Source organism: Trichomonas vaginalis, chromosome I (genome assembly GCF_026262505.1).
Source record: "Trichomonas vaginalis G3 chromosome I, whole genome shotgun sequence".
Classification (NCBI taxonomy): Eukaryota; Parabasalia; order Trichomonadida; family Trichomonadidae; genus Trichomonas; species Trichomonas vaginalis.
In genome coordinates, this window is record NC_067203.1 from 18,216,253 (window position 1) to 18,228,954 (window position 12,702).

Sequence of the window (12,702 nt, forward strand, 5' to 3'; positions counted from 1 at the left end):
ATGTAAGTCTTCCAATCGTAAGATTGCAATTTCTTCGAAATTGTATTCTATCTCTTTCTGTTTGTTTCTGAAGTGTTTCTTCTCTAATATTCTTCTGCATTCTCATTTGGGTCTTTAAACTTAGAATTTATATATCTTTATAGCATTGTACTTCAAAACTCTTCTTGGTACTTCTTATTCAATCTTAACAACTCAGAGTTCTTTTATAACATACTAACTTAGACTTCTTTATAATATCTTTGAACGAATTGACGGTTTGGTCAAATTGACCCGAAGTACTACAAATGACTATCTAACTCATAGAATGGGTTCTTCTTCATCTATAGGGTGTCCAAAGGTGTGTTTAAGCACAAACCTGAATACTGCGAATAGAAATAAAACAAGTTACATATATATAAAGTTTATTTAAATATATCACCATTGGATTCATCACGCGTTCGCAGCGATCGATCCAGGCTTGAAAGACACGCTTTAAATCATCATGAGAAAATTGCTCAAATTGCTCTCTTACAAAATTTTCAAGATCATCTGGACTCGCGAATTCGCGTCCTTCAGCTCTCTTTTTTAGCGTGCCGAATAAATAAAAGTCAGAGGGTGCATATCAGGTGAATAATTGGTTTGGAACAACTTTGACATTGTTTTCCACCAAGTTATTCATTACTTATGACTTTTGTGAACTCTTGAATTATCAAATGAATTGCAAACTTTTGTTTTTGTTGTTTGGATTTTCAAACTCATCAGAATTGATAATTTGAGTAAGAACATTGTCAATTAGATACTGAGCATTCATCGTATTAGGTTTTTGAAGAATATCAATTGCGATGATGCCATTCACGCCCCAAAAAACCGACAACATCATCATTGGTGTGTCAATTTTTTTCTTCGGGAATGTTTGCGGATTTTCATCCTTCGGGATCCACAATGATTTTGGCTTCTGTTGCATAATTGAAACTATTTGAAACCAAGACTCATCCCCTGTTACTAAAAAGCGAAACTTCTTGGATGATACGCAACCCAATATAGAGAGGAGCTCTTTCGAAGATTGGACTCTAGATTTTTTTTGAACTGAATTAAGGTTGTGCGGAACCCAACGTGTTACGCTAGGTGTAGTTTCAAATAATTGTGCAGATAATAACTGACTGTTGTACGTGTATATTTGTCATCTCTCTATCCTTCTGAGTGATGCTCTTGGGTCTTCATCTAGCGCTTGAAGAATTGCTTTGATTTTTCTTTGATCCGCATTTTTTTGTCAATTTTTGATGGGCGCCTTTTGTTCATGAAGTGATACATCCTAACAGATATGTTACAGTGGAATAGCTAGGGCATCCATACTGAAGCATTTTACCAATGTCTTCGAGATTTTTTTACAGTCTTGCATTTTTTGCAAGAGCGAGGATGTTTTCTTTATGATTCATTTAAAAAAAATGAAAAAAATCCCGCCAAAATTCCCGCGAACCGCCTCTTGTCTCAAAATTCATTTTATATCCCGGCATGGCGCCAAAATACAACATACTCATCAATATACATATATTCATATTTTTTATATTATATTTATAATCAGCATATATCTCCTTTAATAGTCTCATATAGAGCGCTGTGCTAAACGCACCTTTGGACACCCTATAGTTTCTTGTTGTTGTGCAGCCATTTTAAGATAAGTGAAAGTCTTACCGACCCAGGTGTGCAATTGACCTGTTATACCATTCTGAGCAAAAAGAACTTGTCATGTATGGGTTTTATCTGAGCATTTTCCAACTTCCTCTTGTTCTTGTTTTTAAAACATTCTCAAATTTCTTGTCCAATGTCAGCAAACTTTTTTTCTAACATATTTTTAGAAAAATTAAAATTTTTATCTTTTAGAAAATGTCTAGCGATTTTCGCTATCTATATTCGAGACAAGCTTTTTCGACAGCAAAACATCTGTCGACCATAAAATCTTACATAGTGTAAAACAAGAAAGGGGAATTTGTTCTAAGTTCTGTTATCTGGAATATGACAAGAACCATAAAACATTAAGCAGAGCAGTCTTAAAATTTGTCGATGACAGACTTGTTGACAGAGATGACGCCTCTTGGAGAGATGAAGTCCAACAAACTTCTTAGAATGCAAAGAAGACACATGCGCTGTTCTTGAAAATGAAATAGAAAACAGAATAGAAGAGCTATTAAATGACAAAGCACTTTTACCAAAAATATGGTTTCTGAGAAGTTGACATAACCCAACCCAGAAAAGAAGAAGAGAGAAAAGAAGAAAAGAAAAGTAGAGAGAAGAGAAGAAAGAACCAGAGCCAGAGAAAAAGAATTTGACATGTAAAAATAAAATTTTATTTTTAGAACATTTCTGGGTCAATGTCAAATGTTCTCTTCCTCTTTAGAGCAAACATGGCTTAGACTCTAAAATCTTTTTACCCAATTTACCTTGAACTTCAACATCTTAGACTCATAATATTCATAGTCGTCTGCTTTCTTTGGTTCATAAGGTATAAACAAGTTGTATGCTTTGCCTTCTTTAAGGTTTGAAAACCTTCTGTCAAACTATTCTTTGACTGTTAACAAACCTTCTATGTCTAAGTCTTCAAATTTCGCACCATTTTTAGTCACAATAGCAAACTTAACTGGTTCGATGTTCCAAACTTTGTCAAATGTAGACTTTTAAAATGGTAGAAGAAAACATTCAAAATATGTAATGGGTCTAGTCTTCTTTAAGTCCTGACATGTACTTGTTTACTGAGATGAATTTCGTCATCTTTTCTATCGGATAAAAAAATATTTTTTTTAAAATTTACTCAGAAAAATTTTCTTTGTATATACACCATTCTGTACGTCTAAAAGACTTTTGACATTTGCCAAGAATGTTCGTTTAGACGCTGTCATATAACCATACTCTTGACAATATTGTTTATACGAATCGTACAATGACCTTTCATCTAAACACTCAAAGTCAGTTTCATCTATGAACAGTTCATATACACTCTGTTTTGCTTCTAACAATGTTTGTCTCTTTTCGGTATGTGAATTTGTCTGGATTGAACATTAGAAATATCTAATGTCATGAAATATGAAACAAGTGGTTGTAAAAGTCAGATGTCAAAGTTTCTGCAAGTCGTCAAATATCTGTATCTTGCATATGAGAATCTGACGTTCTGACAACTACATATCTTCTGTCAGAACTTTCTAACTTCATCGAACGCATTGTTTGAAACCATAATGAAATTTCAACATTTTCACAAACCTTTGGTCTTTATATTTTCTTTCAACAACTCCAACTTTGTCTGTTATAAGACTCTTCAAGCATCTGAGTTCAAAACTTTTGTTGTAATCTTACTTTTCTGAAAGTTCGTTACATACTATAAGTTTCATATTCTCTATTGAAGAGTTAAATTTTACGCAGATGTTTTCTAAGTTTGTCATATTAGGGTTCGAATAGCCCTCTAACAGTTTGCACAAAATATCTGTAAAGAATGTGTTCTTACCAGTTCCTTGTTTTCCAATTATAATGAGAGCAGTTTCATTTTTAGCACTTGGATGTTGTAAGATGTTTGCAAACCAACATAAGATATACTCATAGACTCTTTCGTTTCCCATTGCATATAATTTCTTTGACATGGTCTAACCAAGCTTCTATAACATTTTCTTTCCATTCTACTTGTTCGTATTTATATCCAGTGAAGATAGAATAGAAGTTTGGAGATGGTGTATAGAACTTTATACCACGAACTGAAAAATCTTCAAGTTTTGACAATAAGATATCCCAAGCATCTAACATCTTCATGCCAACTTGTACGACTTTTTTTTCTTAGTTTCTGTCTAAATTCTTGTTCTGAAACTATTGTCGCTTTAGGTTTGTTAAAGACTACATCCCATTCTTTCATAACATAACATTCTGGGGCAGAGTCGACATAAATGACTAAACGTTTCAAATTCTCGACTGCTTTGTATATAGTCTCTAAATGGACACATATTTCTGAAGGCTTGGAAGTCATAAAAATCTGAAACATCTATTCTGTACATTTTTATAAAAATAAAAAAATATTTTTTTTATTCTTGACTTTGTTGTTGCATTTGTTCATTTGTTGTTGTTCTTGAGCTATTTTGTTGTTGAAGTTGTTCTTGAGCTATTTGTTGTTGAAGTTGTTCTTGTAGTACAATACTTTCACCAGTTGCATCTTCCAATTCGAACTTTCTGCCGTCATTGACAAATACATAGGACATAAAAGTTTTACAGGAACAAAGTTTGCGTCAACTAAGGTTAAGTTTATGTTTGCTAAAGTGTTTGAGTTTACTAAAGCTGAAAATTCTGCATTCGAATGAACAATAGGCAAACCAGCAGAGAATGTGTTGTTTATACGCATAAGTATCTTTTGGTCATAGTAGTTTCTGTCGACATTCGAATAGCACTTTGAACCTAAGTTTGAAACAATATATAAAATAGGTGTACTTAAAGTCAATGGAATAGACAAACCTTGTATGACACCTTTTCCTGTTATAGGAAATTGTTGGTAGTAAAAACCAGATATAAGTTTTGTATTATAGCTCATATCGTTTATAGTAAACTCAGTCGGACATCCAAACATAATGAAACCTGCTCTAGTTGCAGCACATGTTACATCCGTCCTTAAAGTATTAAATAAGTCAACAAAACCTGTTGGTGGTATATCTGAGTAAGTATCTTCAAAGGAGAATTTTTAACATTCACAACAATAAAATCTTCTGGTGTCAAAAGAGCAAAACAGGCTTTAGTCGTCATTGTGTTTAAGGTTAGTTTACAATATCGTCCTTGAGGACTTTGTAAGTTTGTTGTTATAGAATTATATGACTCAGGGTTTTTAGTCGTAATAGTATAAACCACTATGTCTTCTGCCATTTTTATATATTTAAAAGTTTTTCTGAAAGTGGAGAAGAACTTCATCTAAACTTTCACATGGCGTTTCTTGAAGTTCTCTGTCTAAGAAGTTCAAATATTTTGTAAAGACATAGAACTTTCCTTTGTCTACACGAACAAACAAAACAGGGTCTTTCATATCGTTCAAAAGTGTGTAAGTCCTTTACATGAAATAAAGTCTATATTATTTTTCTTCAAACATCTTTCAAGAAGTTTTGACATTTTTACTTAGCAACTAAATTTTAATGAATGTTGTGGTCGTCAAATATTTTTATAACGTCTGGGAAACTATTTTTAAGTTCAACGTTTCACCTCCTTTCATAACGTATATCTTGTCAATGACATTATATGAAACACCACAGCAAGCAATGTCGGGTTCTATTTCTTTGATGTTTATATCGTCTGCCTCTGTCAAAAGTTTCAATAGTTCTTTCAAAACTTCATGAGGTGCAATGACATATGAGTTCACTTTTACAGGGTTGTGTTCGACCAAGTTTAACATTATACCTAAAGCTTGACAAATCTTCTCCTGAGTTTTAAGTTTATCTTTCAGTTGTTTGTAGTCGTTTCGAATATCTGCAACAGAACTTAAGTCTCTGCTAACTTCAGGATATGTTGGTTGTTCTTTTACAGGAACTATTGTTATACCATCTTCGTCTTCGTATGGTTTCCCACTTCAACATCTCTTTCTTTGACATTGACAACAACACTTTGACTGTTTGTTTGAGTTGGTGAATTTAACTTCACATCTGCCACCGCCATTAAACCTTTTGAAACACTTACGCTTCTATTTTTCGGAAATGACATTTTACTTAGAAAAAAGATGGACGTATTTGAGTATCTCTTCGAATTGAAGCAAAACAAAGTTTACACACACAAACAATACAAATCACTGATAGAATAGTTCTTTCTACAAACAATGGAAAATGTTATAGAATAGCAGTCTTTGCTGAACCAAAATATTTTCATAAAGCAAAGAAAGTTGGTATAACTGAAATGGTGAAGTTTCTTGACGTTGACAAAAATATAACTTCAAAACTTACAGTATTTCTAAGGTAAGTTTATAATACAATATTATGTCAAAACTGGCGTACTGTCAATATTTGACGGAGAGAAGTCAGTTCAAGAACAACTTACTGACCTGCTGCAAAATCTGCTCGATGGAAGCTGTCGTTATACCAATCTGAGGAGCCCCAGCAGGTTTATCGAAACGAATCTTCAAAAGAGCATCTTCCGTGAAAAGTGCTATTGGTTTTGTAAACTTCTTTGCTTTCAATTCATCTGGACCGTCTCTGTCACCAGTATATTGTATTTGAACTGTACCACACAGTTGAAATACCACCCATAAAGTCTTCTGAGTCAGCAAATGGAATGCCAAGCCAAAAGTTTGAACGGTCTCCATTTGTATTTGAGTTTTTTGACCTCCTGTATGAGTCCATACTTTCACATATGGCATAATAGAACTTTGCATTTCAGGGTTAATGGTTGTTGTGAAGTTGTTGTTAAAGTTCATAGCATCTAATGTCAAGTTGTATGACCTCATATCTTCAACTGTAGAATATTCTTCTCTTGGATAATATTTGCCATCTATGTTTATATGATATTTAATACCAGGGTTGTAGAAACAAGAATAGTCATTTATAGTTCGTCTGAACAGTACAAACATGTATCTGCATGTTTCATTGCAGTTGTTAAAGCAATATCTGTTCTTGCACCTGGGTCAGCACTTTGGTTTCCAACTTCACCTGCAAAGTCTTTGACAGATATTTGGTGTATAGGGAACATAAGTGGAACTGCAATATATTTTGGCAGCTAAAGCATTTGAAATATCTGGGTCCAACATATAGACTGCAAGTCTGCTTTCTATTCTCTTGCATTCAAACTTTTCGCATGTGAACTTAACTGGTCCAAGCAGTTCCAGCAGCATTGAAATAATAGTTACTTCAGTGTTGAGGTTTGAGAAACCAAAGTCTAAGTCAACTTTGTCTTTGCAAAATTCGGCGAATGACGTTTGATTTGTTCCCTTTACGTCTGTAAGAGTGAATGGGTCTTGTGTTGGTGCAATGACTAAGTTATTTTTGCTTGGAGTAAGTTCGATAGAAATTTTTCCTGCCCAGTTTGGCAGTATCTTAAAAACCTGAAGATGAGGAAAGATGACAAAGAACTCTAAGTTTTCAGTTTTACTTTGGTTACTGCTGCTGCAGTTTGTCCAGAAAGGTTAACATAAACTCCTGGAACGTTAGGGTCAAGTCTTCTTATTTTCTCAATAGTTGCATACTGGTCTGTTTGTTCTCTAGCTTGTGGTTGTACTGAGTTTCTCAAAGCGAACCATTCATAGTTGCCCAGGTTACTGTTTGAACTAAGTCAGAGTTAGAATATATCTTATATCCCATGAAAACTTCTGGAGCATATTGGTATCCGACATAGAAAATTCCATTGCAACCTTTCTTGTCAGACAACTTGGCAGAAGGTTTTATTTCAATGTCTTGTTCACGTATAAGAAAGAGTTGTCAATAGAAATAATATGAAACCTGTCGCAAGCAATATCTACTGTTGTTGAAGAACCTTCCAAACTCACCTACGTTTCCATAAGAAACAGCAGTTGTATATTCGTAAGTTCCAGGAACTATTTCTGACCTTCTAATGGCATTGTCGCATTCGTTATACCATTCGAAACATTTCCATTCATGGCATCCAAAACTGTTGGCGTTATATTCTGAGCGGCGTACATTTCATATGGGTAAAAATATAGAATAGTTGGATTTATGTGTCATAATAGAACCCACTCGACCAAGCTTTACTTTCTTCCTGACTGAGTTTTTAACTCTTTTTTTCCTCATTGCCACTACTTTCACTAGATGAAGTTACTTCTTCACTACTTTCACTTTGTTCTACTCTTCTCTTCTTCTTTGGTGTCGCTTTTGGTAACTTGCCCTCTGCTTCAAGTTGTTGCATCTTTGCCTCATGTTCACTAGTATGTTGTAAATTTCCCATGTCCTTTTTGCCTTTGGGCTCTGGTCGCCCATCTCAGGTAACCTATATCCTAGAAAGATTTTGTCATTTTGTATTTGAGTCTTCGCGTATTGTTTGCATGATCTTTCCTGAGTTTCCGGTTCAAGCTCTTCAAACAGAGCTTGTCCATATGGAATAAGCTCGTTTCCAAATATATGTTTTTGTAGCCATTCTGGTTTTCTTTCCATGTTACCAACAATATCTTTTGTGAATGGGAAAGCTTTTACCCAATCTTTCAGTCTTGCGTCATTTATTTCTGTAGTTGGTTTTATTTTGTCAAGGAACATGTTTTTCAATACTAACATTTCATTTGTACTGTCCATTTGAGTTTTTAAATATTCATCCTTCTCAGTTCATCGTCTGCAAAGTAAGTTTTTATGACATTTTGTAAACTTTCGTTTGCAAGGTCATGTACAATAGGTTCTCTTCCTTCTCCCTCCCTAACTTTCTTTCTAAACTCTTCACCAAATATACCATCTCTATGGTTCTGTGTAGTTCTTTGAGATAAATGTTCTAGAACGTCAGGTGTTATATTTCATCAGCCATGTTCATTTCATACTGGTCCAAAATATCTGCATGTTTCATATCTTTCAATGGCATTAAAGCCGCGCTTAAAATACCAGCTATATCTGGTTCACCATTCACTTCCATTGCGTCTACAACTTCTTGGAATTGAGGTTGTAAGTTTATGAACCACCTATCCGGATTAGCTTTATGACCCCATCTCATTGTAGTTCCATAGTCTGCAGAAACAAAAGTAGGTTTGTTTCCATCTTGGTTAGGTTCTGAATGAACTTTAAACAATGTTTCATTTCTATATGTTTTGTTGAAATTTAACCTTTTATTTTCACCGAGTTCATCCAAAGATTGAACGTTATATGCTCGTAAGTAAAAAGGATTGTTGTATTTGCGTACATTTTCTTTCAGTACTTCCATTCTATGCTGAATATTTTCATCTGGTGTTGGAGTCTTTTGTATGTCGGCAAACATTTTTCGATATTCTTCTACTATGTCAGCCGAATTTTTTTTAGACTCTTGGAAAAATTCCATATTCTCCGCATACACTTGTTGAGGGTCAAGATTTTTCGGCTGTTCCAAATCTTCATCTAGTTCTGTGAAGTTAGTTTCCAAAGGAGGGACTTGTTCGTTTCCTTCTGGCTCTTCTAGCTGTTGTTGCTGAACTATTTCTTCCATGTCTGGTTGTATCTGAACTTCTTCCTGTGGAGTTTCTTGTACCTCATCTGCTGGCATTTCATATATTCCGAGACCGTTTTCAACAAGTTCCCTATCTAAGTTATCCGGACTCATAAACCTTTCTTCTTTCGTTCCGTCTCTATTTTTTACGCGTTTCATGAAGAGAGTTAAATTGTCATTTAGCTCTGACATCAAATATCTCGGAGTAAATTCGTTCATGTCATTTGGATGATATGCTATTAAATCATATCCCTTAGCGAGCTTGTATTTTCCAGGTTTGAGATTATATCCGTTTTGGTGCTGAGTCATAAAGCTAAATAGGTTCGGGTCAGTATTTCCTTCCTTGAACTTTCTAATAGCTTCTTTATATCTGTCACTAAAGTCAAGAGTATCTGGGAAACCATACTCTTCTTTAAGCATTTTTAAGAATTCTTGGTTTCCTTGTTCTCTACTTCTTTTATGTCCTTGCTCTGTTTGTGGTTGTTGTTGTGCTGGTTGTTGTTGTTGTTGTTGTTGTGCAGGGTTTTGAACTGTTGGTTGCTGTGCTGGTTGTTGTTGTGGTGCTGGATTTTGAACTGTTGGTTGCTGTGCAGGGTTTTGAACTGTTGGTTGCTGTGCTGAATTTTGAACTGTTGGTTTTGGTTGTTGTTGTGGTGCTGGGTTTTGAACTGTTGGTTGTTGTGTTGGTTGTTGTTTTGGTGCATGCTTGTGTCTGTGTCCATGTGACGATGTAAATGTTTTAGGTAGTCCTGGTGCAGGTGCTTCTCTTGGAGGGTTTGGTGGTATATAAGTTCCACTAGCTAGTATATAAGTTCCACCAGCTGGTATATAAGTTCCACCAGCTGGCACATATGTTCCATCTGCAGCATAATGTCCTACCTGACTTTTCGTTCTTAAGAAAGCATTTACTAGGTCTGTTTTGGTCTGTTGTAACTCTTTTTCTTGACTTTCCACAACAGTTGCTCTAACGGCGTCATAGGCACTTTGAACTGCCTGTCTCGTTGCTGCATCTGTTATTTTCGTCATATTTTGTGCTACTTCTTTTAACTCTTTGTCGAAACCTTCAGACTTCAGTTTCTTTCCAGATGAGAAGTCGTTCACTTGTTTCACCTTACTATGAAGAGCTTCGAAGGCGTTCTTAAAGTCAGCATTTGTTAAAGCTTCATTTGAACTGTCTTCATCCGCTTGTATTTTTGTCCTTATTGACCCTATAAGTTGGGCTGCTTTAGCGTTGGCTTGGGCATCTAACCAGTCATTGTTAGCTTTTATATATTCTGCGCTTTTCATTGCCTTTTGCATGGCTGCGTCGTTATTTTTACTTTCTTGTGCTAATTTTTCATACTGTACGGTTTGGTTTTGCAACTGTAAAAGTTTTTCTGCCTTTACATTTGCTTCAACTTCTTTTTTACTCATCGCTATCCATATATGTCTTCAGGGCTTTTTGTTTTATCTCTTCATCTTTCAGTACTTTATATATTGAGTAGTATGGTTTTTCAAATTTAAAACATCTTGTTCCATTTTTGCTACTTCTGCTGCTGCTTTTTTCTGACACTTTTTTCGCATATTCCTCTGTACTTAGTTCTTTCAGTTGTTCTTCTTTCTTCTTTTTCTCTACGTTTAACTCATTGAGTTTCTTTGTGTGTCTGTCATATTCTAGTTTCTTTTCGTTTTCACTTATTTGCTTCTGTATGTCTATGTTTGACTTTTTGACATCTGTTATTTGATTTTTGAGTGAACTCAAATTCATTTGACTTTGAGGGTTATAGGCTGTTCCGTCTGCAGCTCCACCATAGCCTGCCATTTTCGCTAAAAGTGCCGCTCTTAAACCTCCACTCTGTGCACCAATGACTCGGTTTAAAAGCATAGGATTGCTTGACATTTGTTGCAACATAGTGGGGTCATTCAGCATTTGTTGTTGCAACTGTTGTTGTGGTGTCAGTTTTACTTTTGGATGTTTCAATGCTCCCTTCCTCTTACGTATATTCTTACGTAGCTTACGTGGCATTTTAAGTGAAGTTAAAAAGCGGCTTTATACTAAACATCTTCGGGGCTAGAGGGCACGAAGTGCCTGGAAGCCCCACTACCTTTTTTTTTGAATAACAAAATGAAATCCCAATACATTTCAATCAATATTATCAGAATTGGATATTTTTATTAATATCAAATGCTGCTTGATATTTGATTCATTTTGCTCAGAATGCTTGAGTAATTGAGATATCCTTGCTTGATTGAATTAATAGAGAAAGAATTCTGCAAAAAATCATCAGTTGGGTTGGGCAGTATTGAGAATTTACTAAATATAGCTTTTAATGATTCAATACAAATATTTGTCTTTTAAAAACTTTTTTATGTCTTATCAAGACAATCAACCAAGCCAATACAGTGAATTGCGAAGTATCCACAAATGCTACATTGATTTATATAATGTATTATATCAGCTGAAAACAGAAAAAGAAGACGAATTAAACTCAATTTACAAATTGATCAAAACGGAATTGATTGATTCAAAGATATGCCATCCACAGAATATTATGAGAGACATTTTAAATATCATTCCATATCATAATCGCTATACAAAGTCATATTTATATCTTGTCAAGCTCATATCAGATGATTATCATATCAATGAGGTCTACAACGTCGAACATATTTCAAGTATTCTGTTTTATAAAGAATATGGAATTAAGTTAAACGAAACTCAAGACTTCGAAAATACGAAATCAGATAATTTAGATATTCAATCAGAAAATACAATTTACGGAGCAATTATGAATAATGATCTAAAGAGATTCATTTCATTCACAGAAAAAGAGGGATTTAATAAAGATCAAACACTTAAAGATTATTACTATGAATATTCTAAAAAAGGATATTTATTACTTGAATTATGTTGTTACCATGGAGCTGTTGATTGTTTCAAGTTATTAAGAACGAAATTTAACTCAGAAATAACCGAAAAATGTCTAGAATTTTCATTTTTAGGAGGAAATCCAGAGATCATGAGTGAATGCTTGAAATATCAAAAACAAAATAATGAATGAATGAAATATGCAATTATTTCACATAACATTGATTTTGTTACATTCTTGATGAATGAATATAATATAAAGATTGATTTAAAATCCTGCGGAAAATATAAAAATCTTGAATCATTTTTAGTTTGTTTCGATCAAATTGATGATTTTAACTTATGTTTTGTTTATTCAGCGATGTTTAATATTCTATCTCTTTGCGAATATTTCATTTCACATGGTGCAAATATAAATGTTAAAGATAAAGATGCAAAAGCAGCTCTTCATTATGCAGCAGAGAATAATAGACTAGAAACAACCGAATTCCTTCTTTCACATGGTGCAAATATCAATGAAAAAGATTATTTTTTGGAAACAGCTCTTCATTATGCAGCAAAAAATAATAGTAAAGAAACGGTTGAACTCCTTCTTTCACATGGTGCAAATATCAATGAAAAAGGTGATTTTAAGGATACAGCTCTTCATTATGCAGCAGAGAATAATAGTAAAGAAACGGTTGAAATTCTTCTTTCACATGGTGCAAATATCAATGAGAAAAATGGATTAGGACTAACAGCTCTTCATTGTGCAGCAAAAAATAATA

General features: G+C 34.2%; 1 protein-coding gene and 3 pseudogenes across 4 annotated transcripts, besides 2 other annotated features; 1 reads left to right on the forward strand and 3 right to left on the reverse strand.

Moving 5' to 3' along the window:
• Window positions 1-323: 323 nt before the first annotated feature.
• Window positions 324-1,623: a mobile genetic element.
• TVAGG3_1006240 lies at window positions 406-1,527 on the reverse strand (annotated as a pseudogene). Its single transcript has one exon. A coding segment is annotated over exon 1 (1,122 nt).
• Window positions 1,624-8,679: a mobile genetic element.
• Window positions 4,038-4,537, reverse strand: TVAGG3_1006260 (annotated as a pseudogene). The gene has a single exon. A coding segment is annotated over exon 1 (500 nt).
• On the reverse strand, window positions 6,299-7,612 carry TVAGG3_1006270 (annotated as a pseudogene). Its single transcript has one exon. A coding segment is annotated over exon 1 (1,314 nt).
• Window positions 8,680-11,435: 2,756 nt separating the features above from the next.
• TVAGG3_1006280 (protein of unknown function (DUF3447)) lies at window positions 11,436-12,128 on the forward strand (the record flags this gene model as incomplete). The annotated part of the gene is made up of 1 exon (XM_001303227.1): window positions 11,436-12,128. One exon carries the CDS (start codon window positions 11,436-11,438, stop codon window positions 12,126-12,128), a length of 693 nt encoding a protein of 230 aa, XP_001303228.1.
• Between the last annotated feature and the right edge of the window lie 574 nt (window positions 12,129-12,702).